This window comes from Podarcis cretensis (genome assembly GCF_951804945.1).
Source record: "Podarcis cretensis genome assembly, chromosome: 2".
NCBI classification, from domain to species: Eukaryota; Metazoa; Chordata; class Lepidosauria; order Squamata; family Lacertidae; genus Podarcis; species Podarcis cretensis.
The window spans coordinates 42,304,307-42,331,922 of NC_137171.1; the positions used below are offsets into that span (position 1 = coordinate 42,304,307).

General features: G+C 41.7%; 1 protein-coding gene across 2 annotated transcripts in view; it reads right to left on the reverse strand.

Annotated features, from left to right (window-relative positions):
- DNAH9 (dynein axonemal heavy chain 9) overlaps positions 1 to 27,616 on the reverse strand; it is a gene marked incomplete at its 5' end in the record, with an annotated part of 193,458 nt that overhangs the window by 17,937 nt on the left and 147,905 nt on the right. For both annotated transcript variants that reach the window (XM_079965835.1, XM_079965836.1), the window contains 4 exons: positions 1,873 to 2,100; positions 11,803 to 11,930; positions 14,592 to 14,740; positions 19,016 to 19,209. In XM_079965835.1, coding sequence (XP_079821961.1) covers positions 1,873 to 2,100; positions 11,803 to 11,930; positions 14,592 to 14,740; positions 19,016 to 19,209 — 699 coding nt within the window. The remainder of the gene's footprint in view (positions 1 to 1,872; positions 2,101 to 11,802; positions 11,931 to 14,591; positions 14,741 to 19,015; positions 19,210 to 27,616) is intronic.

Genomic DNA, 27,616 nt, shown 5'->3' on the forward strand with positions numbered 1-27,616 from the left:
CACTTTTTTACCAAATTCTGACTGTGAAAAGTTAAAGCGCGGCTTAAATTTGCGACCTTACAAAAACTGGCTTTTACGATATCGCTGCTGAAACAGACATATGGTAAAACGGAATGGGTGTGAGTGCCTGTGGAATTTTAAGGGAACAGCTTACATTCAGGTATTGTCTTTTTTTCTCCTCCCCCCCCCCCCACAGAATTTTAAAGGTGCAGCTTCTATTTGGGTGCGGCTTATATTCGGGCCAATACGGTATTATTATCAGGCCAAGTAAATAACATTTTAATTTTTTCAAAGTGCTTTACATCTGATGAAAACCACAACTAAAAATATCCCAAACATAAATAAATATTTAAGCTTGCTTCCAGAACTTATGTAGAATAAGAAAGCATAATCCCACTTGTCCCATCTTTTCCTGTTTTATAAGCATTTCTGATGTGGCAGATCTTGGCCGTTTCTGTACTTCGCCTTATAATGTGCTGCAGTCTGGATGACTGCAGAGGGCATATTCTTTTACTATTTACTACATCTGGTCACCACACTTTCAATGGAATCAATCATCCAACAACAGAAAGGGCTCCTCTGTATTTGACCTTCAGCCCAACAATACTGCCATCTTCAAACTAACCCCATGAATTAAAGAGAAAGAATACGCCCGCAGCTTAGAGTTATGGCCAGTGCACCTGGGATCATTATGACAAATTGCAGGACAATAGAGAGCAGGTGGGCCAGCCAGCGTCCATGGACTCTTGACACATGGGTTTAAAAGTGTAACTAAGCGAGAGAAGCAGGAATTGACTTCTTTCCCCAAATTTTCCAAGCTCCAGGATGCAAAAGGGAGGGAAAGGCAGCTCTAAGACAAATGCACCCTGTCCTTATTTGACTGCACATGTCTCTCTAGCTGCAAACCCAAAACAGCAACATGATGCTGATGCAATACCAAACCACAGTCTTTATATAAAATTGATACAATAATAAGCTCTTTGTGAGACTCTGCTCCTTGCATTAGTTCTAACAGCAGCTCAAAGCAGCCAAATGAGGTGTGAAGCCACTGCTCCCACGTACAGCAGGATTTGGAGGATAAGATACATTTTGTAAGAATCCAGCCATTTCGAGAACATTAATTACTATCTGATTTGCAAAGGCAGGATGGGAATGAGGAAATCTTGAAAGTTCCACCCCCTCCTCTCTCCTGAGCCTGGGATTATGAATGAAAGTAGGTGAAAACAAAATAAGCCAGAGTTCCAGCATTGGTCCTCACCCAACTGCGCCTGCCCAGAGATTCCAGCTCCTACCCAGGAAAATACTGCAATGGAATGGCAAGGCCCATCATCAGAGTTCAGCAACACACATCTTTCCACCAAGGGAGTGAAGCCCCAGATAATGCATCCTAGGTAGTGCTGGCTTACACCTATGAGCAAGGGGACCCACTCCCTCCCATGTCCTCCTTCTCAGGATGGCCAATCAAGGCATAGCAGCCTTGCACAGAGGGTTCTTGCTGGTCTCCCTGCCAGTGGGAAACCATCACAGTAATGGTGTGACGAGCACAAAGTGACCATTTTAAGGGATGCAAGAAAATGCCTAAGTATGTACAGGAAAAGCTTTAAGGAGACTGCGAAAGTACACTAGCAATTTCCCCAGTTTACACAGACGCCGGCTCCAATTAGCAACGCTCAAGGACACACACAGCAGTACAACACAGCGGTGGAAACACGGCACTTGGTTTCTATCTCACTGAGTCTCTGTAAAGCCATTCTCAGTCCAGTGCACAGCTATGCATGTCACACTGGGTGCACTGGCTAATTGCTAGGCTGATCTCCTTCCTGGCTGTTGTGGCAGAACACTGAGATTCTCCCTGAGATGGTGGGCCAATACCTGGTTGAAGTTGTCCAGAGCCTTGTGGAGGTTGGCATGCATTCCTGTTGGGGGCTCATTGGTGATTTTGATGGAGTTCTCAAGGATGCCCTGTGGTATGATATGGCCTTCAGGTGAAGCCGCAGGCTCTGCACTAATGAAGACACGAAATGCAGGGTGACTGCCTTCACTGTGCTGCTCTAGCTTCTTCTCCAAGGAACTCAGCCACTTGGCCACCAGGTGGATGTTCTAGCAGGAGAAAAGGGGGTTGTTACTGCAGCTGGCTTGAACAGACATCACACAGACCCCTTCCAGGAGGTGAAATGTGCTTCATTCCCCCCCCCCAGCTTCACAAGCAAATACCTTGCCTAATAACCCTCAGCACTGTAATTCACTTCCACAGACATTAGCTGCACATAAAAAGGATGTGGATTTTATACACTTTGAAATGCAAAATAATCAGGACAAATAACTAGCAATTAAGGAAACAGCTCAGTGTGTTTGTTTTCTTAGGGATGATGTTATTCCATTTGTTAGAATAATGTACTGCTGGTGAAGTGACGGTATTTCTTCCAGACAAAACAAAGTTCCTGTATATACAACTGAAATGAAACTGCTTGATAATTTTCAATCAAATAACTCACCCTTGAAATCTGAGCCAGTTCCCAGAAAATCACATTTCACATTGTGCTCAACAACAGTGTAGGTGCCTTTGTTTTTTTTAAAAAAAAAACTGGTTAATTTCAGGCTAGTTGTGCCTCCCACTGCCAGCTGATGGTCACTCTCTTGTTAAAGATTTCATCAAAGGCCATATTGATGAATGAAGACATAAAAGTAAAGAGAAAGATGGGGGCGTCTAGGAGGATAGAGAACCTGCTGTTATAAATTATCAAGCTGGCATATCTGCCATTCCGCAGACACTGTATACTTAAAAGTTTTATTTTTAAAAACAAAACAAAAAACAACTGGATAGAGTAGAGGATTGGGATGGAAGGTGTAGAAACTCTAGATGATAGCTGGGAAACAGTACAATGCAGCGCTTCTATCAGGAGATCCACTTGCTGAATTTCTGGTTCTAATACTTAAAGGTAGTGCTTTATTGACTGCCTCACTTATGTAAGCTGCTTTGGAAGACTCCATGTTGGAGAGGGAGAACTGGGATCTAATTTTTTGCATAAAGATAAATAAGAGGTTAATCTGTTGTTTTCAAGTGAATTGTAATGTTGTGCACTTTGTGTGTTTTAATTGTTTTATTCTTGGTACTTTAATATTGTCACTGTATTGCAATATTGTCATTGTGTTGCACCAGGGAGACAGAATAAATAAAAATAATGCAACTGTGCAGGAATGCATATGTGGACACACACACATATCACTTCTCCGCCTCTCCCCCTGCTCAGTATGCATGAATGTGCAACACCTGTATCCACAGAGCAAATGAAATAAATAACAACATGATAATGGAAAGCTGGACAGGAACAGAAAAAGACACCATTCCTGGCTCTTGTCTAGAAATAGAGGTACAAACACTCCAAAATTAGTTAGGGTGATCCCAGATCCTTCCAGAGGTTAGCAACCCTCTTACTGATTCACCATCTTGGAATTACACTGACACATGGGTAGAGTGTAAAGTAGCGCTGTGTGTGTGTGCGTGTGTGTGTGTGCGCGCGCGCATAATACAACACCAGTTTGTTCCTTGTAGGCCTGGATACCAATTTTTTCTATGCAAACTCCAAATGTTGCTATGTCACCATGGAAGCATCCAATGCTGCACAAATATGCTCAGCAGTGGCTCAGTAAAAATGTGGGTGTATGCCGCACACACAAATCAGTGCATATAGGAGCAGAGTTTTACAAAGTACTTCGCCATGTGCGCTGCTTGGATACACAGCCAGTTCACATGACTGAATCCTGGGCATGAACCCAGGACTGGGTGCACTGGATCAATTAAAGACAACTGGAGCAGGAAGAATAGCACAGAAAACATTTATGAAGCAAATGGAACACTGCTGTGAAATTTGACAGCACTGCAAGGTCTTCTTCACTTCAACTGAAGCTTCAAAACAGCTCCCACAGAGCCCTGAAATGCAGGCACCTTATACTGCTCTCCATGCAGTAACTCAGACAGACATGAGAGATTCAGGTACAAGCAGGATAGTGTAAAAAGACCCCACATTTCTATGGATAAAATTTGACAGAACAGAACAGGCACTCCCTACAGAGCGTGATGAAGATGGATTCTTTAGGAGATTGAACCTTTTGGCTGTTATGTAATAAGCAGTCTCAGGACTGCACCTTTTCCTGTAAGGATATGGCAACAGCTGTTGCTTTTTCTTCCCATTGCATTTAGGTGCTAATTTATTTATTTCTATTCAGTTACCTTGATGAGATGTGTCTGATTAATACTGTATGGATAGCAAGACTACTTTTGCAGCTTGTCGCTGCTCAAAATGCAATACATGCACAGACATCTCAAAACCCCACTACAGCCACTTTTACATTTACACCAATAATGGCATCAAGCCCATCAATTTGCAAAATCCAACTTCCTGTTCTGATTGGTAGAAGAATAATGACCTAAACCTGAATGGCTACAAGACCCATGGTGCTGCAAAGGACTTTACCAAGCTCTTTTAGTAAAACTACCTAAAATTAAACTGTTCTAGCTGGGTGCCCCTTTTATTTAGATCTTCCAATGATAAAAGTCTCACCAACTTTTGTCTTAGTAACTTCCCCATAAGCCTAGAATCCTGTACATGCTTCCCTGGGAGTAAACTCCGCTGAAGATAGTGGGACTTAGTTTGGAGTAAAGTTGCATAGGATCACACTGTTTTAGCATTCTATTTTCTTTAAGATAAATGCTTTGTAATATGTAGCCCCTTACTTTCTGTCTTATCCCCCAACACAGTGTTGTGTCAGTAAAGGCAAGATCGTGATCCACAAGCACCAAAGGTTCTTTTCCTGTCCGTAGCTGATAAACAGAGAGCTGTGTGCAAATGGTCTCTCAAAATTCTCCGCTCTATTTGTAGCCAGAGAAACTGGGCAAGAGGACCATATCACTAAACTTCTCCAGGAGGAAGAGTAGTTCTCCCAACAGCTCCTTGGGGTGTAGCGGTGGGCAGGTGTACTTTCCCCCATGAAGGTCCTCCCCAATTGCTCCTGCAAGAGACAGCAGCAGCAGCAGCAGCTGTGTTGGCAGCCTAACCAACATTCTGCATCCTTTGCAGTGACCCAGACCTAGGGTTATCTCAAGGCCCTGCAGCGCGGGTGGGGTGGTGTCAACAAAACTGGGGAGGGTATTTAATTCTGCAAAGCTGCCTTCTTTTATTGGATGAGGGGGGATTAAAATCTCAGATATGTTCTCAGAACTTCAGGCTGAAGGCAGTAGCCTGTGCCCCCTCCCTTCATCTTATTTCCAAATGCACAGTGGATTTCCTAATCCATATAAGGCTTGAAATGTGCTGCATGCAATGGAAGGGTGGGCTTGGTAATGAAGCAACCCACAGGAGTTCCTTGTCATTTTTTTATGCAGGGCTGCTCCTTCTGGATTCCATGTTTATGTTAAGATTCATCAGAAGTACCTTGTGCTTTTTCAGTAAAGGTATTTTCATCACCCGTTCTGGACTTTGGATTTTGAAAACTGCGACAAAATGTGCATATACACACACCTTTCGAAAATTGAAACTGCCATTTGTGCAGCGCTAAGGGTGTGAGTAGGAGTGTGAGCATATGTGTGCATGCTCCTGTCAGGGAGACAGATTGTATATAGCAATCAAAGGAACGAGGATGCATATGTAACAGACTGGGAAAGAGTCCAAGGATGGATAACAACACACACGCACGCGCACACACACACACACACACACACACACCAACAATATGTGTAGGTGTTTGAATTTTCCTTAAAAAAAAAAAAGAAGATTCCCAAACATCTTTAAGCTTGTACATCTTACAAGGTAAAACATGGATCATAAAGACGTAGGCGTTGCTATGGTAACTCCTGGAAATAGTACCGTACAAACCAGCAATTTAGTTCACCACAGATTCTCTCCCACACCAGTCAGCAGAGGTATACTGTAAAAGTACCAGGAGGTTCTCTTCCCCATTTTACAGACACTTTTCCAGGACCATCTTCCCAAGGTGTGTCACAAAGGTGGAAGGAACCCATTCTGCAAATCGGCAGGGTAACATCAAAGCGTAACTTTTGAGGCCTCCGATATCTGACTGGAAGGCCTTGCTGAAGACGCTGTGCAGTCAGCCGTGGCAGACAGATTGGTTCTTGCTGGCATCTCAAAAAGTATATTGCAGAGCTGGAAAAGGTGCAGAAAAAGGGCAACCAAAGCAATCGGGGGTCTGAATGAACTCCACTATGAGATAAGGCTACAGCATTTGGGGCTCTTTTTGTAGAGAGAAAAATGCAAGTAAGTAGAGATATTATAGAGGAGTATAATACTGGAAGATAATACTGGAGATAATACTGGAACCCAGGGTCATTCAATGAAGCTAAATTGGGAGCTGAAGTGGGAGAAAATAACTTCCTAACACTTAAACTATGGAAGTCAATAGAAATGATGGCCACCAGCTTAGATGACTCTAAAAGGGGTTTAGACAAATGTGATTCCCAGCAACTGGTATTTAGCGGCAGTAAATAGGTAAAACATAGGCATCGTGGTTGTTATCTATTTATAGGCTCATCCTCAACAAATAGGTCTAAATTCATTTTAAAGCAATCCAAGCTGGTGGTCATCATTACAACTTCTTGTACTTTTGCTATGTGCTTCTTGAAGTACAGGTAACTCACATCTTATGTGAAGATTCATATCTGGGGGTCCACATATAAATGCAAAAATGCATAAAGCTAGGAATCCCTAGAACTGCCCTTCCCTCTGCCACAAAGTGGTAGAGCTGCTTACCTGGCTTTGGGAAGCTGGTGCAAGGACTTTGGCAGGTTCCTACAGCCCTCCTGCTGCCTTCTCAAAGGCCAGTGCCTTGCATACCCAGCTTTTGGAAGGCATTGCAAGGGCTCTGGGATGCTGCCAGAACACTCACACCGCCTTCCCAAAGGAGGGTAAGCCCACAATCACAGCTGTAGGAGGGTGGAAATAAATAAACAAACAAAGATTGGGTTTTCTCTGCCCTCCATTTATTTATTTATTTATTTATTTACTCATTCATTCATTCACCACCCAAGCAAAGCTGTGGGTTGCCTGTATTTCCTTTTCTCTGTTCTGAATCTTCCAACATTCGATTTCACTTGATGACCCCAGGTTCTAGTGTAAGAAAGAGGAAGAAGTTTTTCCACTTTCCACTTTTTCCACTTTGTCTGCAATATACATAATTTTATGCACCTTTTTGAGATGTGGTGACTAGAGCTGAGCACAAGTGTTGCTTCTCTACAGATATGTGTTGTGATAATTGCAGCTTTATTTTCCATCCGTTTGTTAAGGATCCCTAGCGTGGAATTTGTCTTTTTCCACAGCTGCTATACACTGGGTTCAGGGTTTTCACTGAGCTGCTTCCCCCAGCCTCCATTAAGCATTTGCATGATCCCCATCCACCCAAGATCTCTTTCTGAGTCACTCATTGGCAGTTCAGACCCTATTAGCATATATGTGAAGTTTCAGAGGCTCAGATCAGTTTCCAAAGCATGGCTCGCTATCCTGCCCAGTAGTTGGCAGAAGCAGAATAAATTATGCAAAATAAGCACATGCACATATGTGCAAATGCACTTAATTTGACTAATTTCTACACATCAAGGAATTCTAATTTGGTTGGCAATGAACCCAAGGTTACCTTGAAGGTAATTGTTGGTGGTGGGGTTTTTTTTAAAGCACATAGCACATGGTACACAACAGTTCTGCCTTGGCTTGTTTGCGTAAAAAAACTCCTTACCCTCCACCCCAAGTGTTTGACATGTAATCCAATTATTTAACATGCAATAAGGAAATCTCTGCCAAGCTTTTGATCAGTGCATTGCTCTGGTTGAGCAGCTCATTGTTATTTAATTTAGTACATGAACCCAGCTCAGTGAAGCAACAATGTATGAAAATGAAAAGGCACTCAGGAATTCAATTAAGTCAATCAACTGAGTGAAGGTGGTGACATTCTGACTAATGGATAAAGACTGTGGTTAAATTAGGACGAGCTCACGTCTGGACTTTTCCTGGTAAAAAATGGGATACAAACCAAAGTATTTGCTTTACTTTGCAGAAGTTACGACATTGCTTTTTCTGGAGTCGGAGTTTAAAGGAGAAAAAGTTTAGGCCAAGAGCTAAGTGTGGCATCAGTGGTATCACATGTGCAGCATCAGGCTTCATGTACCCCACCACACTAACAGCAAACAGCAATGGAAGCCTAGCTATGGCATCTCTCTCAAGGTACTCTACATGAATGCAGAATGTTAATGGGGACAAATCCTGCTTCTTCCTTATCAGACAGCAGCTGCAGGGCACAAGATGAAAGATCAACCATATTAGGTAAGGTGGGGGCATGAAGAAGCTTAGAACTGTAAAGTTGGAAGGGACTCCAAGAGTCATCTAGTCCAACCCCTGCAATGCAGGAATCCTGCCCACAGTCACGGCCATCTCTGGGTGGGCTTGAAGAATCAGAGTTACAGACTTTGGGTGGAATTCAACGTCACATTAATAGTCATTCCATCAGTGCAAGCATTCCCCGCTCTCCTCTTCCTGCACTCTCTCCTGGGAGTTCTCCTGACACTCCACAGAGCAGATTTGGGGAGAGGTGCAGATGGGGTATGGTGGGGAGGAGAGGGGAAACTCCCTCCATGCTAGAGGAAGTCCCTGCACTGGCTTCTGCTGACACATTGGGCTAGTTGAAACCAGCATTCCTGTTCAATTATGGACATTTGTTGTGTTTTCTTACTGCTTTTCCTTCTTCTGTAAAGGAACTGACTGTTTTCAATATTGATTGTTGTTTTCATTGTTTATCATACTTTATTGAAATTTACAGTGAGGACCCTTTTTGTGTAAAAGTTGACATAAGAGCATAAGATGAGCCTCCACTTCTTTTGAATTCTCTAAAAGAGGAAATGTATTGTGGTGTAGTGGTTAAGAGTGGTAGTCTTGTAATCTGGGGAACCGGGTTCACGTCTCTGCTCCTCCACATGCAGCTGCTGGGTGACCTTGGGCCAGTCACACTTCTTTGAAGTCTCTCAGCCCCACTCACCTCACAGAGTGTTTGTTGTGGGGGAGGAAGAGAAAGGAGAATGTTAGCCGCTTTGAGACTCCTTAAAGGGAGTGAAAGGCGGGATATCAAATCCAAACTCTTCTTCTAATCTTAAAAAAAACTACGTTGACAAGTAAGTGTCCAGTCTCCAGCACCAGCTGCAACATGGGAGTTAGGACCCTACTGTGTATTTGTGAGCAGCATATACACATTCATCTGGTTTGCACATAACTCTAAGCCATAGTTTGTTTAACAAACCATGAGTAAACACAAGCGTTCCCACTGGCAAACAAACAATCCACGCTCGTTTCTCCAAAGTTTGCTTCATTTTACAGCTGCTATTCCCTCATGCCTTTTTAGTTTAGTGATCATCTGGAATGTGGTGGTCAAACAAACTATGGTTAAGGAAGGGTGCTAGGTTCACGCATAAGAAAAGCCCTGCTGGGTAAGGCCAAAGGCCCATCTAGTCCAGCATGCTGTTCTCACAGTGGCCAGCTAGATGCTCATAAGCAGAACATGAGTTCAACAGAATTCTCTGTAATACGAAGCCATAGTTAAAAGAATCCAAGATTCACAAGCCAACAACAAATCAATGACTTCAGATTGCTGTTGTTATTTTTTACTGCAAACAGACCACATAGTTAAATTGGTTTGCACATAATGATTTAATTAATGGTGGTTTAACTTTATGTTTAACACTTCCCAGCAAAAGCTGCAGAACCAAGGAAATATGAAGAGAAACTGCAGCCATATAACAGATACTTTAAGAGAAAACACAAACCTTGAAGAAAGAAAAATAGCTGCCTTGCTGCCACCTGTGTTCAAGGGATCACAATTCCTTGGGCAACTCTAGCCCCTCATAGTTTGGGAAGTCAAATATTAATAGGAAGCAATCTCTCGGCAAATAAAAAAAAAACTTTGAATGGTCACATTTACAGGATTCCATTCCTCCTCTCTTCTCAACACCAAGTCAAGCCCAGAACAAACTTTGAAGTAAAACCACAAATCCCTGGCTCAGTGTAATCCAGGTTTAAATCTATCAGTAATCACAACACTGACAGCATATACAGCACCTTTCCATCTCATTTACCATCTCTGCTGAGCCTGCTGGGCTGGAAGAGAAATGCAGTCTGGAAAGTGCACCAGTGATCAAATCATCCACACTTTGCAAAGAGAGGAAACAAGGCACTGAGGAGATGCCTGAGTTCCTCAAACCTGGGCAAACAGCTAGAGAAAGGGATTAGAATTTGCATACTGTTTATCTGGTTACAATTGAACTTATGAAACAAGCTGCCCTTTTAAGGACAGTGAGGCATTTTTTGCAAGAACTAACAATGAGGGCTGGCACCCCCAGGTACCTTGCATCAGATTCCTCTGACTGCGTCAGATTCCCTAGTGGAAGAGCCTGGGCAGGGGAGGGGGCAGGCAGGAAGTAGCTCCATGGTGGCGCTAGGCATTTTAGACTGAGCAAAGTATTCTGGAAGCCCTGCATTAAATTAAGTACCCAACTTTTTACACTGTCATATAGCAGCTGGATCCCATGTATGTCATGCGACCAGACATCCAAGAACACCGGCAAAATTTGCATTCTTTAACTACTGCTCCTCTGGTGCTTAGTGGGTAGGGAAATGCAAAGTTTTCTGTGGGTGAGAATCTTGTTTGAAGCGGGTCTTTTGTCCAGGAAGAGTATCCTGCTGCAAGTATCTTGCTTAAAACACCTTCCAAACATTGTGAAAATACTGTTAATTGGCAAGCTGTCCTTGCAGTTGTTGGGCAAAAATGACTGATTTTGCCTTTGGCTTTTACTTTAAAAATCTGAGACATTCAAATGAATTGGCACCTTCAAGTGAGCAGCTGGAAAGCTCAGGAAAAGGTGGCAACTCGTTTTGGAGTAGCACAAGTGTAGAAATTGGTACTTGTAAGAGAATTCGACATCCTGAGCAAGTGTCTACCCTCTAGAGCTCTGGAAATAAGTGGCATCGCCTGACTAAACACCAAGAGCTGGAGAGGCTGCAGAGCAGGGTTTCCAGTTGCCAGAGGATGGGACTTCAGTGCTACACACCTTATTGCTGCTCCCCATGCCCAGCAAGAACAGCAGCTATGAAAAATAAGTATAGATATGCAAATGAGCTCAATTTGCATACAGATATTGCAGACTCCGTATTTTCTTGGTGTGCAATTTAAGGCTATGCTGGCATAGGTGGGTGTGGGTGTTCATATACACTCTTACACAGTGCACACAGCAGTGGCCATTAGGACTTGCAACCCTTGAACTGACAACAGGCACATCTGTCTATAACAAAACTGAACTCTGCAGTAAGCATTTAGGGCAAGCCTGAGGAACCTACAGCCCCTCCAGAGGTTGTTGGATTCCAGCTCACTTTAGCCCCAAGACAGCACGGCCTATGATGGGGAATGATGTACGTTGCAGTTCAACAACATCTGGAGGACCACAAGGACCAGGTTCCTAGAACATGAAACAAACACACACCTTGGTACTGTGCTCAAAGGGTCAGCTGTGCACCCATGAGAGATGTCACCAAACATGGTCTTGCTGCCATTTCAGTGAAAACCCACACAAAATCTGCAAGCTGCAACAGTGACTAAGCTCAATGTATTTGGCCTTACTGAAAAGCAGCTGACTTATACTGCCAGCCTGTTCCCTACTTCAAAACCAATCATCAGTTGCTGCTGATTTAACCTGTTTCTGCAGCAGTTGACTCAGAAGCAAGGAGTGGTTTTCCTCAAAAGAAAGAGAGATTATACCTGCAAGATAACCCAATGTCCCTCTGCTGCAGCAAGGTCCAAGGCTTTCTCAGCCACTACCTCCTGGCCTTGTCCAAGCGACACATTGTGGAAATTCCTGTTGTTAAAGGTGTAGCCAAGTTTCTTCCCTGAAAGAGGAAAGTAAGTTTTTTCAGCACAATGAAGCACACAGCATCACAGCTTGATCTCAGGGTGCTTCCTGATGGACGTTTATGGTAGAAACAGTGCTACGTATGTGCACAAGTTTCTTGCACCATCTACGTGACATCATCATCACATTATCAGCCCTTCCTTTTCCGAAGTTTAACCTAGGATTTCATGTTAGCATGGAAAATCCAGTAAGTAAAAATAACCCAATGAGCATCCACAGTCACCATTGGTGTAGAAGCTAGTCCATTTTTTTCCTTTAGAAGTTTGTGGTGTGTGGGATCATGTTTCTGTGGGTTTCCTTTATTGCCACACTCCAACTTCCACATGCTCCTCATCTGAGCACTGCGCACATGCCTGTTTCCACTGATTGCCAAAGGCATGCTGTTATTTCAACAACCTAGTTTGGAGAAGCTATGCACACATGTGGGGCACTACTTTGAGGACCAAGAACATAACAGTTGTTGGGACTTTACATTTTTAATAGTGAGGTATTATGTAAAACCTCTCATCTTTATCATAATTTCAGCACAGCTAAATATAAGCCTTGCACAATACCTTGGTATAAAAACATATATTTTTTTAACAAAACCAAAGGGATGTGGATGTTAACCCATTCCCAAATACACACAAACATCCACAGGAAGGATGGGTGGGGGGAATTAAAAGTGTGTGGGCATTACAGAAATGTCCGTGTGAATGTCCAGAACAGGAAAATGTAATCAAGGGCACAGAAGTCATTCAGGGGAAGAGCCAGAACACACAGTGTGGAAACATTCTATCAATGGCTGCCCACTGATGTGGATGGAAAACAATGGTTATAGCTATGGAACTGCACATGTGGACTCTTGTGTGCTAGTTGCACACAAAAAAAAAATCAGGTCTGAATGACCTATTTGCAACATATCAACCCTTGTCTGGAAGCACCCTCAAACTTGATCTTAAAAAGCCATAGTACCTACAAACACACACACACTAGCCCAGGGTCCCATGCAGGGTACATAGGGGGCTAGGGCTGTTAAAAGCACCCAAATCACTTTCTGTTATCTTCAGCTTAACTTAAAAATCTTACTGAAGGTGAGCTGGTGGAATGGAAGAATCCTGTTAACTATAAAAGGTAGGGAAGGTAGCTGAAACAGCACTGCTCTGTAAACATATGCTGTAGCCAGCCACATATTTAAGGTTTGCTCTTCAAGCTATCATCAAGATGGGCAGGAAAGAGCAGCACCCACACATACCCATGATATATATAGTCTGTGGCAACCCAATCAACGTGCATTAGGATCCTGAGATTGAAATGACAAACAGCTAAATTTCTCTTTTGTAGTTGAATAATAAACGCTCCCATCAAAATCAAACTCTTAAGTGTGGATCTACACTGTACCTGGGAAATAATGGGAATGTGCCATAGGGCATTTTCACACATAAAACAGACAACTGCAAGGATTTGTAATGCAAACCTATTTGTATGCTGAGCATTCTGATTTGCATATGCAAACACCTAAGGCAGAATTCTGGCACCACTGCTTGGCACAGAAACTGTGCTTTTCCTCTCTCAAAGGCACTGAAGTTGCAAGTTGAATAAACAACAGAGATAAAAGGAAGGATTACAATACTCATGGTTATGAATATGGCACCGAAATGCTGTGTGTTTTGCACACTCACAGGCTGTTATATCCAAGGTCTGTTGATAGAATCCCTTCCCTCAAGTCTCCAAACTGGGCCTTTAGGACTGGATAAAATCCTTCTCTCCAGTTCACTGCATGAAAATAATCATGCTTCATGCACTTCATAGGGATGGGCAAGAATCTGAAGCAAGGATGCCAGTCATGTGAAGACCCCTGCTTGAACTGAATCTGAGATGGGCACAGTCTTACTCCTGCTTCAGTTCTGCTTGCAATCTGCAGCCCTTTAAATCGGCTTATGCTATAAATCGACATCTGGATCCATTTGTATATGGGGCGATTTGAAGGACAATTTCAACACAAGCTTGTCCAAGTGGCTACTAGAGCAGCTGGGATACATGGAAGCTGGAAGGAACAACTTGGAAGGGATGCAGTTCAGTGACAGAGCACATGCTTTTCATGCAGAAGGAACAATTCCCAGCATCTCCAGGTAAGGCTGGGAGAGACACCTGCCTGAAATCCTGGAGAGCCACTGTCAATCATTGTAGGCAAAAGTGAGCTAGATGGACCAAAGATCTGACTCAGCATAAGGCAGCTTCCTATGTTCCTATGGAAGCCAGACTGCTGTGCTTTAGTGTCTATCAGGTGGAGGAAGTCCAAAGTGTAGTAGATGCTAGCAAGTTGAGAAGATCTGGTAGAGGTAAACTAGTCCAACAAGAGGCATTCCCTGGTTGACTGGGTCATAACTAAGAAGAGCAGAAAGTAAGAAAGACCTTAAGGAAAGGAGGGGGGAGATGAAATAAAGAGGAAATGAAAGTGTGAGCTTTAAGTTTCTACAGGAGTGCTGCTAAAACTTTACTTCTTCTATGCAAGCTAAACAAGCAGACCCTGCCTGCTGCCAAGGGGAGATGGTTTCCCAAGAGTAAAGACTGCCCCACCAGAGAAGGCTTCCTTCTTTCCCTGCTGCAGCATGGGTTTGGTTTAACTGATGCAATTTCACAGAAACAATTTATTTACCAAGCTTCTCTACATCCTTCAGGGGGTCAACTCCAGGTGAGAGGATAAAGAACATCGGGGTTGCAGGTCCAGACTCCTCAAATGATGTTGCAAAATCCAGAGATCTTCCTGCCACGTATTTATTCCCAAGCTTTTCTTCCACAAAATCTCTGTTGGAAGAAATTGCTGAACCAATTAATATTCAGGAAATACAATGCATTTATAAAATAGTGTGCTCTTTGACTTAATCAGAATTCATCTATATGGCCTGGGGATTTATTATCTTAGACTAAGTCTCAGAATGGAAAGAGAGAGACAGAGAATACATGGAGTAATAATGATGGCTCAGGAGCAACCCCAGACTTCAAGCATTCAGGTGGATAGTCTCTTCTGAAGGAGAGAATTTGTATACCGCCCTTGATCCAATGATCACAGGGCAGTTCACAACATGAAAACCCAAAATACATAATGAAACTAAACCAAAACAAACCAATAATGCCCCCCTCCCCACAGACACATTTAAAAAGCCATAGAACGTTAATCAGCCAAACAGCTGGTTGAAGAGAAACATTTTTGCCTGGCACCTAAAGTTATGTAATGATGGTGCCAGGCAAGCCTCCCTGCAGAGAGCATTTCACAAATGAAGAGCCATCACTGAAAAGGCCCGTTCCTATGTCGCCACCCTCCAGACCTCTCGTGGGAGAAGCACCCAAAGAAGGGCCTCAGATGATAATTGCAGGGTCTGGGTCAGTTTCTATGGGGAGAGGTGGCCCTTGAGGTATTGCGGTCGTATGCCATTAAGGCTTTAACAGGTCAAAACCAGCACTTTGAATTGGGCCCAGAAATGAATTAGCAGCCAGTGAAGTTGGGTCAGGATTGGTGTAACACGCTCAAACCCACTTGTCCTGGTGAGCAATCTGGCCACCGAATTCTGCACCAACTGGAGTTTCTGAACCGTCTACAGCTCATGGTTAGTGAGAAGAGCCCCAGTTTGAATGACATGAGCCCCAGTTTGGATGACATGGTAAGTCAAATGATGGCTTAGCTCAGCACAGTAGCAAGAGCAAAGGGGAGGAGCAAAGAGGATGCACATTCCTCTCCAGGAGCCTGCATGTTCAAATATTTTCACTAAACCATACTTTATCTTAATGTGTTGTGCAAACCAGTCCACCCTTTTGTTTAGTATGCTTAGCTCGTCTGTGCATCTCTCCTCCCTTTCACTGTGCAATAAAAATCTCCACAGGATGTTTTAAAAAAAACATGGCCAACTTGGATCTTTAGGTGTTTGATACTTTCTCCTAGAACAAAAGTTTAGACTTGATTTTCCAACTTCCAAACTTAGTGATTCCATGATACATGAGTGCAAATTTAATTTTTTGTTCTTTGCTGGGATCATGTAGCTGCTGAAAGTCAAATCAGAACCTTCAAGCCCATGGACATTATCAAATGTCACTCAGTGGAAGACTCAGATGTTGAGCAACAAACAAGTCCTGATGGAGCAAAAGACCTTTTGCTTTATTTGAAGTACTTGTACTACTTTTACATGCCTGCCTGAAGTTTACATCTCCTCAGTCTGCTTCACTAAATAACTTATAAAGACATTAACAACCAGTCGCATCAGCTAAACTTTATTTATTTTTTTCTTTAAGAGAAATAGCAGGCACAATTTACTAATTGAAATAGCAATGAATTATGGAGTTTGTTTCTGCTAGAATGGTTTATTCTTAAAACTTGAGAGACAGGGGGCAGGTGTCTTGCACTAGGATGTGTTAAAATGCATGAGGCTGATATTAATGAAGTCACCAAGAGCTGCTGTTCTTCTCCTTGGATAGGCAGCATTTGTCTCTCTCTTTATGACAAAATTGATTGCACACAACAATGTTTTCTAATGAAGAAATATAAAGCAAAGCCTTAAGAGAATGGCAGAAGTTAAAGTGTTTTGTAGCAGGCAAGGAGTTGGAAATAAATGATAAAAGCAGCAATTTATTATAAATGTTAAAAGATTGTCTCCCCTTTGCTCTTTTGCCCAAAGGATGGTTCGCATTGTATTAAGCATCCCACAAAGAGTTTTAAAGCATTATAAAGCATAATGAAACCCAATGATAAAAGGCAAAACAACTGATTAATTAAACGCAACAATAAAAGGCAAAATAATAAATTACAACATAAAAGTAGTTGCAGTTGTGGTTTAATAAAGTGATTGATGGGGATTCGTGTTAACACAAGCTTAGATTTGATTGGGGGTGGGGAGCAATGGGAGCAGGGGTTTATAATGAAATATCCTCCAAGAGATTTAGGAACTTTGTGATCATTACTATCAAATTATCTCATGCTGTTCCTGTATAAGATTGCCTGGCTTCCCATCAAGCACGGGTACTTTTTATGAAGTCAAGATTTGATGCAAAATAGCCTATAAATCAAACACAGTCTATGCTATTCTACCATTACTATTGGCTAGTAAGCCAACTTAAAAAACAAACAAACAGGAAAGTCTAAGTTAATGGAAAATTGGCTTGCCTGTTTTCTGTCACGTTGCAAGGAAGAGCAATAGGGCTGCAAGTGTGGCAAAAAGATGTGTTCCTTACTACCCTGGTTTGTTTGAAAGCTGTTAGCCAGCAGTGAGGAACCTCCAGTCTGGAACTCAAATTAGGCCTGGTAGAGATCTGAACTAGGCTTGTGAGGACATCTTCCTCAAATCACACCCACCTGACATCAAGTGTGGGACAGGTAAAGATGTTGCTTTGATTGGCTGAACTAGGGAACCCATAATTAGGATTCGCGTTAACAGATTTCAAAAGGACTGCCTCATGGTACCCAGAAGCTGATTGGCACTGGGCCTTTCAATGAGTTTTCAGCACCCATCACTTGAGATTATCTCCTTTGAAGGTGATTTATCAGCTAATGAAGAAATACACAGGAAGGTGATGGACAAAAGATGAAGGTCTCTGTATGAGAGGCAGGGCAGAAAAGATCCCTCAGGGTGGGAGGCTGAGGGAAGAGGGGGAAGCTCCCAGGTGAGAGCTGGGAGGGATCATTCTTTCATGTTAAGGTGTAACTGATAAAAGGCTTGGTATTATTATCCTCTTTTTTTCCTTTCTTCTTTTCTCTTTCTTTTCTCACTTTTTTGGTTTCTTCCCTAGATTTCTTATATTAGTTTGGCTTTTATTGTTTTTATGCTGAAAATTTTCAATAAAAATTATTATGAAAAAGATGATTTATCCGCTGATTGGCACTGACAATTCACCTTCAAAGAAATTCACTCTCTACACCAGTTACCACAGACAAGGGGCTTCTTTGAAGATGTCACTTGATGTCATAATCCCATCAGGTGATTGACAGGTGCCCCCCCACCTGTCATATTTGGTTCACCCCTCCTGTTAACCATCATTTCCTGGTCTGGATGAAATGGGATAATCTAGGTAATGGAGGACTTCCTGGTTTGTTTGCTCCCAAAGGATGGAGGTGTGTATGTCCCAAATGTTTGTTTCTGTCTCTGTTTATTAAGTCAAGATACAATCTTCGAACTCACTCATAAGCAGCTTTCAGGGAGTACAGAACTCTCTTTTAAACAGAAACAATGCAGAACAAAAACAATGCAGTTACCAAATACGACTACAATAAAACTAGGGTGACAGAAACATCAGGACAAATCAGGTTCTAATTGTGCCAAACACTGATCAAGAACTTAGAGTGGCTAACAATGTTTGATTTCGGTTTCTTATCCTGTGCAAACTTTTTATTACCAAGGATAATTTTAGCAGCTGGCACACACTTATCTATCTCCCATACAACTCAGTCATTCACAATGAATCGTTTTGAGCCCCCATTGTGAAATTATATCTTGTTTTATACTTGAAAATGACAATTATTTAATCTTACATTCAAATATCAATCTTTATTTTGTGTCATGTAAGGTAATTTGAGTATTAAAAAAACTTTAATTCAGACTGGCTTTTCCAATTTATTTATTTGAAAGTTTTAGGGTGTTTTGAGACCCCTTTAATTTACAATACAAAGAGGTTATGCGTATATCCAGGTTTGGATGTGCTGAGTTCCAATTTATGGACAGATGCCCAAAAGGTAATGTCTGAAAGAAGGGCAGAAATTTTATCTGAAGTGGGTGAAAGGAGACAGGCTGAAACACCAGGATAGATTGTGTAACATCAGCATTCTGTAGATGGCAATCAATGTTGAAAGTGGTTGAAGTTAAATGGACATCACTGATTGATTCTGTTCTGATTAAGTGGAGAGTAGAAAGAACGGGAAGAAACTGCACTGTAGAATTAAGCAAGCTGCACTCTAAGCCAGGAATATAGATATACATGAAAACATTGAAGCACTTGTTCTGTGACATGTCTGGTGCTTCTTGGACACACTGTTGAAAGGTTTGGTTTTTCACATTACTCGACAATGCTTGACTCAGTCACAATGTGTACAGCACTTACCTGACAGCATATGTCATGCGGTCAGGACGTATGGCTCTCATCATACACAGCTGCTGCAAAGCAGACTTATTCTTCCATTCCTGAGGAAACTTTTCCTTCTCAGGGCATTCAGACTCCACGAACTTTTTCCAGCGTTTGGCAGAACCCTCAATATCCCGGTCCAAGTTGCGGAATTGTTCCATGGATGACAGTGCCTGGAAGAAGAGAGCTGGCCATTACTTAGAATGGGAAGCCCCACATGAATGGCACTTCTTGGAGCTGCTTCCTTGTGATTCAAGTGCCAGGAGCCCTTCTGAGGCTGGCACAATCTTTATTTTTCATTAACATATTTATTGAAACCTATTCATAGATACATAAAAATGTATACCCATTACCCAGTTATCTAAAAAAGAACAAAGAAGAAAGAAAGAAAGAAAGAAAGAAAGAAAGAAAGAAAGAAAGAAAGAAAGAGGGAGCCCTCCCCCAAAAAAAGAAAGGAAAAAAACTAAAGAAAAATAGAAAAGAGTAAAAGGACTTTCAGCTCTCTGCCTGCAGCTACATACAATACTCATTCCTTAAAATCCAACTATTCTGTCTTCCATAAACCAGTATTTTTTTCAGCCTTCAAATCCCCATATCACAAGTTCATTTTCACAAAAGGTCCATAAGAAATTTCCAGTCCTGAACAAATGTCAGTAATGATTTTTCTCTAATTAAACATGTTACTTTTGCCATCTCAGCCAGATTCAACCAAGGTCAGCACTATCATTCAGTACCCGATTTACATTTTTTTAAGTAAGCATCTTACTGCACTTCTTTCTTTCAGGGGAAAAGAGAGTGACTGTGGGTCTCTGACATTTTTTTTAATGCTGCAGAATTTTATGGAATCTCTTTGCAAACTTCCTGTTTCTGTGTTGTTCTCCATAACACCCAGGCTTCCTTACACTGCTCCTCTGCTACATGGCTTTGGAATTGTGTATCTTTTTGCACAGGGACACTTAGAAATAACACCAAGGCGTGAAACTTTAAAACAACCAACACACTGCTGAATCCTGCCCCGCCCCCGCCCTATCCCTAGGACCCATAGAACCAAAGCATTTCTTGCTTGCTTCTTCTTCCCAAAATGCCCTCTTAATTTATGTGAAATGGATTAAACTACAATCAGGCTAAGCCAAAGGAATGAATCCTTCAAAAATATGACAGACATGTGGATACAAGCCAAGACTATATGAAAATGAACTGTTTGGTAATAATGGTGGTCATCATAAGAAATACTGGAGAATGCAGCATTGGTGAACCCCCCCCCCATATATGTGAACATAAGCAATTGTTTGTGTTCTAGAATCTGAACATTTGCTGGCCTGCCAAGAACCTTGTAAATAAACACCTATCCACAACTTTCCATTAATCAGCAGCGGGAGATCAGAACAGCTACATGGTCTTATTTATGTTAGTTCTGGATCACTGTATTCTGCATAAAATGTGATCAGGATAGACAACTAGTACTTCTCAGGTGTTCATACACTGCAATCTGCCTCTGTGTTTATAACTTAAGAATATAGCATGGAAGGATCAGGATGAAGAATCTAACCCCACCCCTCTCCAGTATCCTTGCAGCTCTTCAAAGCTGACAGCTAGGAAAGAATATTGACATGGAGTGCTAAGACAACATCATCAAGCTAGAATGTAATGGGGCTCATACTGATGGAAAACTATTCCATTTGGGAAGCAAGCTGTTAACTCAAAGGATTGGTATAAACAATGAATTACGGTATTTGCTTTCCTCCAGACTACATTTTGTTTTATATAATTCGTTTGCTGGAGTTGGCTCTTTGTTTGGCTGCATTAACTGAATTATTCAACTCATGAGCACAAGTCTAATGAAAGTAAAAATAAAGCCATGATGGGTATGTAAAACTTCAATCAGCATGTCACGCAAGAGCTACATTTTAATCACCCTTATTACTATTATAACGTCTGACAAGCTCACTAAGTCTGCCCACGCCAATCATTTCTCGGATTATCTTCCTACTATGCAATTTCTTTTACAGAAATCTACAGCATAATTAATTTATATGATACTTTGAAGACATGTCCATGCCCCCATTCTAGACTATCAGCCCCGTCAACGAGCCACTAGTGAGTCTTAAAAGCTATAGCTCTAACTCTGCAACAGGAATTCAATGAGACTTCTACTGAATTCCTGAGAGGCATATAAGTGATCTGATCTCAATAAAACCAGTCATCTCTAAAGGACTTCACTTGGCCATGATTGGTAGGCAACCTTAAGGGAGGAGGGATGGTTAGGCAAATACATTCCCTCTCTTACTGAAACTAGTTGATCCACTTCCATCAAGGGATGGTTGTGCTCCTGACTGAAATACCACTTCCCATCTGACCCCTGTTTTTACCTGCTACCAGTAAGTATGTGCCTTGTTACGTACCTAGGACCAAGCTACAAACACCGATGACCTGTAGTCGTAAAGCTAAACCAAAAAAACAACACTCAGGATACAGTTCACATCTTTTCATATAATTTCACTTAAATTTAGGTTCCTCCATTAAATAGATACACTAAGTATTGGCTCTTAATGTTGCTCAGGGTAACACAAAGATGTTGTGAAACAGAAAGATAGATCAGGATCTACTGGTAGATCACCAAGTGATTTGCAGTAGATCTGCAACAGATTATTACTCCAACCTGTTTAAAAATAGTGTCAAGAAAAGGCTTCCCTCTCTTCTAAATTAGGCTGAAATGAAGGAAGTTGGGTGGGACTAGGAGCAGATTTTCTATGACAGGATTGAGAGTTCAGTTTGGATTCTGAAAATTTGTACTTGTGTACTCAGAGGCACCCTGTCCCTTAACTCCAAGTGGTGTTCACTCTACCATCTTGTAACCCAGTGGAGTTACTACTACTACTACTACTACTATTACTACTAGAATTTGCAAACTGCCCTTCATCTATAGATCTCAGGGCAGAGTTGCTTTTTTGGTGTATTTCACAGATATTTTACCCCTAGCTTTCTTATCAGAACACCTTTAATTTGTTTCTGCTTTGTACATTGACAGGGTGGGGATGTCTTTATCCTATGCTAACTTGTTCACATCTTAGCTGCAGGCAGATTAAGAATGACTTAAGGACTCCAATCAGTGTGAAGCTGGTTTGAGAAACGACACATCAAACAGTAGTATCTTATAACAAAGCACAGGAGGATGCATATGCATTTTGGATAATGTCGGCTGAACACAGATAAGAAATCCAGCGCAGGAAACACAGTGAGTGCACAGCAAACACAAGCGTGAACAAAGCCTAAGAGTGAGGCATCTAATCATAGCCTGCATTTTTATTAAGGCTTGATCAAGGCCTGTATTTTAAAATGAGCTTAAAGATTTTCAAATGTTCATGCCAGGCAGAAGACCAGCTGCCTAAGAACCTTGGCAAGATGTTTATTCTCCTGGACAAGGGGGCCCCCTGATTTATAGCAGAAAACAATTCTCAAAGTCAAAGGGAATTACAGGCTGACAGCCAAGGTTACACTGACCCTACATATTACAGAAGATAAAAAAGCAGAGAAAAACATAATTAAGAGTGGGTAAATAGTAAAATAGGGACGCAGGTGGCGCTGTGGGTTAAAGCCTCAGCGCCTAGGACTTGCCGATCGAAAGGTCGGCGGTTCGAATCCCTGCGGCGGGGTGCGCTCCCGCTGCTCGGTCCCAGCGCCTGCCAACCTAGCAGTTCGAAAGCACCTCCGGGTGCAAGTAGATAAATAGGGACCGCTTACCAGCGGGAAGGTAAACAGCATTTCCGTGTGCGGCTCTGGCTCTGGCTCTGGCTCTGGCCAGAGCAGCGATGTCACGCTGGCCACGTGACCTGGAAGTGTCTCCGGACAGCGCTGGCCCCTGGCCTCTTAAGTGAGATGGGCGCACAACCCCAGAGTCTGTCAAGACTGGCCCGTATGGGCAGGGGTACCTTTACCTTTACCTTAAATAGTAAAATAAAACCATGTGCCTCCCATTCAACTTGAGCCATATTTTCCTAAGGTTCAAAGGTCAAGAGCAATGGAAAAGCATCTAGCTGGCAGAAAGGAAGAGAGTATTTTGGGAAGTCTTTTTCTAAAGTTGTTTCTTTCTTAAACTGAGATCCTTTTAAGATTTCTTTTCCTTTTAAAAAGCTATCTATGTTATGTATTAAATATATTGGCTTAAATGTAATTATGCAAAGGAATTAGAAGCTAAGAAATGTTAAATCCTTATGCTAGATTCTTATTTCATATAGTTGGAAGATATCACAGGGGCCATCAGCCACCAGCCTAGCCCCCCTGCCAAGCAGGAAACATCATTAGAGCACATATGGTTGTCAGGCCTTTGTTTAAAAGACCTTCAAGAGAAGGAGATCTTTCAATGATGATCCTTGACATCTGTTTAAGATAAAAATTTAAGATTAACCATCTGTTTTGGAGGGCAATAGGGCGAGGTGAGCTGGTAATTAAGGTTCCTTGTTGAGACACATGTAAGATATATTACTACTTATTTGTCATTTATAGATAGAATAATATATATCTTTTTGTTTCCCATAAAAGGACAAGAGGAAATGGGTGTATCTTTTGTGATTGGTTCTAGCAAACAGCCAATAGGAATTTCAACCAGGCTGATTGGACAGAGGCAGCCACAGGAGGAGCAATGGGGCTGGATTAAGGGAATATAAGTGCTGGCCAGAATGGCAGGAGGCCAGGCCAGAGCTTGGTAACCATATACCACTGTGCCTCATATTTATTTGTCTGACAAATAAATTATTATTTTAATTTCTCTATTGCTGCGTTGAATATTTCATTCCAGCTAAGCGTTAACCACAAGCAGGGTGCCACAAGAGTACAACTATTTCACCTGGCCCTAGTTGGGGGACCTTTGAATTCTAGTAAAATATATGGAACAGATCCTGCAAACCTACCACTGCCCACCACTGTTCTAAAAAGGATTTTCAAAATGGGAGGTATTCAGTTATGATGCTGATACCACACTAATATTTTAAACATGGATACTCAAGGAAACTGTAGGCCAGTCTTATCAGACCATCTTGATCAAAAGATTGTGACAGCATTAGCAAAAAATATCATTGTGCATTGAATATATTCAGCAGATTGTGTCAAAATCAATCGTCAACAAGAATAGAAACTTAACAGAACTACAAAGTACACAGGGCGGGAGAAAGAAGGGCCTTTGTCAAGGAAATACTGGTTTTTCTTCAATGCGACATACATGAATTGCTATTTTATCTTTTAGCCACACACACAATCTTATCATCTGCATTCTGCAAAATTATAAATACAACATTAATATGCATCTTTGTCTCTGCAGCCGTTCTCCTCTTGAAAGCTGAATCCACTATTTAGAGCTCATTATTCAACACCACGTTTATTAAACAATGCCTTTTCAGTTGCTTTTTCATATCTACATAATGAATATTCTTCCTCTTCAGAAATAGAAGATGAAAATGATTGGGCTTGGGGAGGGGGCTAGGGTGGAAAGATTAATCCAAGCTAGCCAGGTGTATCCTCAACTCATAACAAGCAGCTTCTCTCTTCTTGGCTGAGCCATTTACATTCAGAAAAGAAAGCATAACAGAAATGAAGAAAGGGCCATAGCTCAGTGGCAGAGCACATGCTTTTCATGCAAAGGGTATTTAGTTCTTTAAGTCTTTAGCTGGGGAAGGGTCCATGCCTGAAATCCTGAAGAGCTGATGCAAGTCACTGTAGACAATACTGAGTTAGGTGGACCACTCATCTGAGTTTATATAAAGACAGCCCACTACATGGGAAAACTCAAGAGTTGGGAACTGGGTCTTTCTGTCAAGGAATTCAGGTGTCTGGAGGCAACACTGATAAGGGAGTCATAATAAGATGTGGGGGGGGGATAAGGATTAAGATACATTGGGGCCCATGGAAGCCATGGGTGCCTTACCTGTGGCAGGAAGAATAAAGAAAAGAAGCTACACATGGCAAACATGTTTGATGTTAACTTGTCAGTTCTTTGTTTGGGGAGGGAAAAGGGAGGGCAATGCTTTCAAAAGCTGTGTCAGACCAGATATAACAAACAGACTTGCCACTCACGGTCTACTTGTTGCATAACCTTAAACTCTTAAGAAAAGATTATTTCTCATTATATCCTTCACTGTAGAATAAATTGGAATCTGAAGAAGGTAGCAATCGCAGGTATTCGTACACTCTCAGTACTACATTTATTACTGTGTAGAAAAATGGCAGCATTGGTGGTTGAAGGCTCCAAAGAGCTCTCCACCATGAAGCTGGTTTAGCTTTTTGCCTTTTCAGTTCATCAACAACAACCCTAGGTGAAACACCACTTCTCTGTCTCTCTCTCTCTCTCTCTCTCTCTCTCTCTCTCTCTCTCTTTCATTAGCGGGTAAAGGACTTGAGAGATTTCTGCTGAGAAATATGTATTTAAACTTCCAGTCATACATTGCAAACATCAATGTGATTTTTTAAAAAAGAAAAGAAAGCCAGCTACATTATTTTATTTATTTTTTACTGGCCCTTAATTGAAGTCCCAGGGTGGGTTACAACATGATAAAAAGAATATAGTAAACAGTAAACAAAGCAACTAATAAAATCCTGTGCAGAAAGTGAGCAATCACTGCATGTTCCCCAACGTGTGGATAAATCAGAGATTCCCTTCATGGTCCAGACTATGACACACAGAGAAATATGAAGCAGAGAAGGCACTGAGGTGGAGAAATACAACTGCAGTTCTGAAATCTGCAGCAACAACAAAATCCCTACCCTAAAAAACTAAGGAGGGCAGGAACCCATCATAGCTTGGGGCTGCTGTGGAAGGCATGAGAGAAAGGAACGTCCTTCAAGCACGGAATAAGATTATCAGAGCCACACCTCATAGAAGACACTCTGGTAATAAGCCATTGCAGAGTGTTATTGACCTCATCACCTGAGATACAACTTTACTTCCCACATTTTTGCTGGCTATAACATAAAATACAAACTACAGTGTGTGTGAATGAGAAGCTTTATGTACAGTACTTCAGCCAATAAAAAAATTATAAAACCAATAAAAATTTAAATATAAAAACCCAAAGCTGGCTTCTACTGCATAACTAAAACATATTTTAAAGTTGTCTATACAAGGCTAAAAATGAAAGACTGGCCTGTCTAAATTTCTGCTCAACCAAAGATTAATGGACTAGGTGTGTTTGTTCTCCCAAACAACTTTGTGGGGAAATATGAGTGAGGCTATTTTAGTCTCGGAGTTTTAGCAACTTTATTCGAACAGGGCAGCCCTAAGCAGAGAGAGCTAGACAGCCTGAACACATCCAACCTGAATCACAGTGACAACTTGGCAGGAGCTCAAATCCCCCACAGAATGCAGCAGGGTGTGTAAACCACCTCCTCCTTCACATTTGATTTCTTAAAAAATACTTTATAAACTGCTAGGGAATTATATGCGAGTAAGAAGAAAAGAAGGAAGAGCCCTAAGATTAGTCGTCAAGGAGTGGCAAAAAGTAAGGGGAAAGGTAGGTGTTATTTCCCCCCCGGAAGATGTCCAGATCTTGTAGTTTAGATCTTTTGCCTTATGTAATATCTTATATTGTTTTGATTGATGGCATTTTATTATTCTTGGTTGCTTTAAGATGCTGTTCACTGCTTTGGGCTGAAAAGTGATATATATATATATAAATGAACAGTAGCAATAATTGTGTTACTGTGGCTGACATCACAGCATTATGGCAATCCTGCAGTTTCTCTCTGCCCTTTTAAGATGCAACCGTCTCTCTTCATTGCTTTATGATTAGAAACCATTTAATCTGAAGCAGATTTCTTACTGAAGGTTTCACAGGTGTCCCTGTTTTAGGGACACTAGAGCAGGAAATTCTCTCTGGGGCTGCTGAGAAATTTCTATTGAGATTATCCTCAAGAAGAGACAGCACTAGCAAAAACAAAACAAAAAACTCACATTGTGTACATGCATGTGTGTACAGACACACAACTCCCACATTTCCTTCCCTGAAGAGAGAAGCAAACAATTGGACCATGATAACCTAATTATTTAAATATCCCACAATCACCAGGGAAATTATACTTTCCTTTTAAAAGGGTAGTAGGCACTCTCTAGCTCCAAACCTTCTCAAAGTCTCACCCTGAGGACAATCCAAGGGAGAGGGGAAAATCACATCCAAACAGGCCTAATATCTTTGTTACTTGATATGGTCTTACAGAGCATTCCCCTGCAGGGCTCTGATAACTTTTGCTAAGTTCCCCAAAGGCAATGCATGCACACCTAAAGCCATGTTCAGCTTTAATTGCTTTGCAGCAGAATCTTGCTTGGCTTGGGGATTTTGGCCTTGTTTTCATTTTCTCATTCCAGGCTTGACCCTGTAATTCAGAAGTCTTCAAAGAGCTGCAAAGTTATTCCTATTCTCTCCCGACTGCGTAACAGTAGGACTAGGTCACCTGCAAAGAATACATTCAAGTTGCAAGTCATTTAGACACAGCCCTAGATTTTATGACTATACCAATGGGGTCAAAACATCACTGATGTAGTTTGAAGCGACTCTGTCTGAGGGTGCTTCCCTGCTTTACACCTCTCTCTTGTTT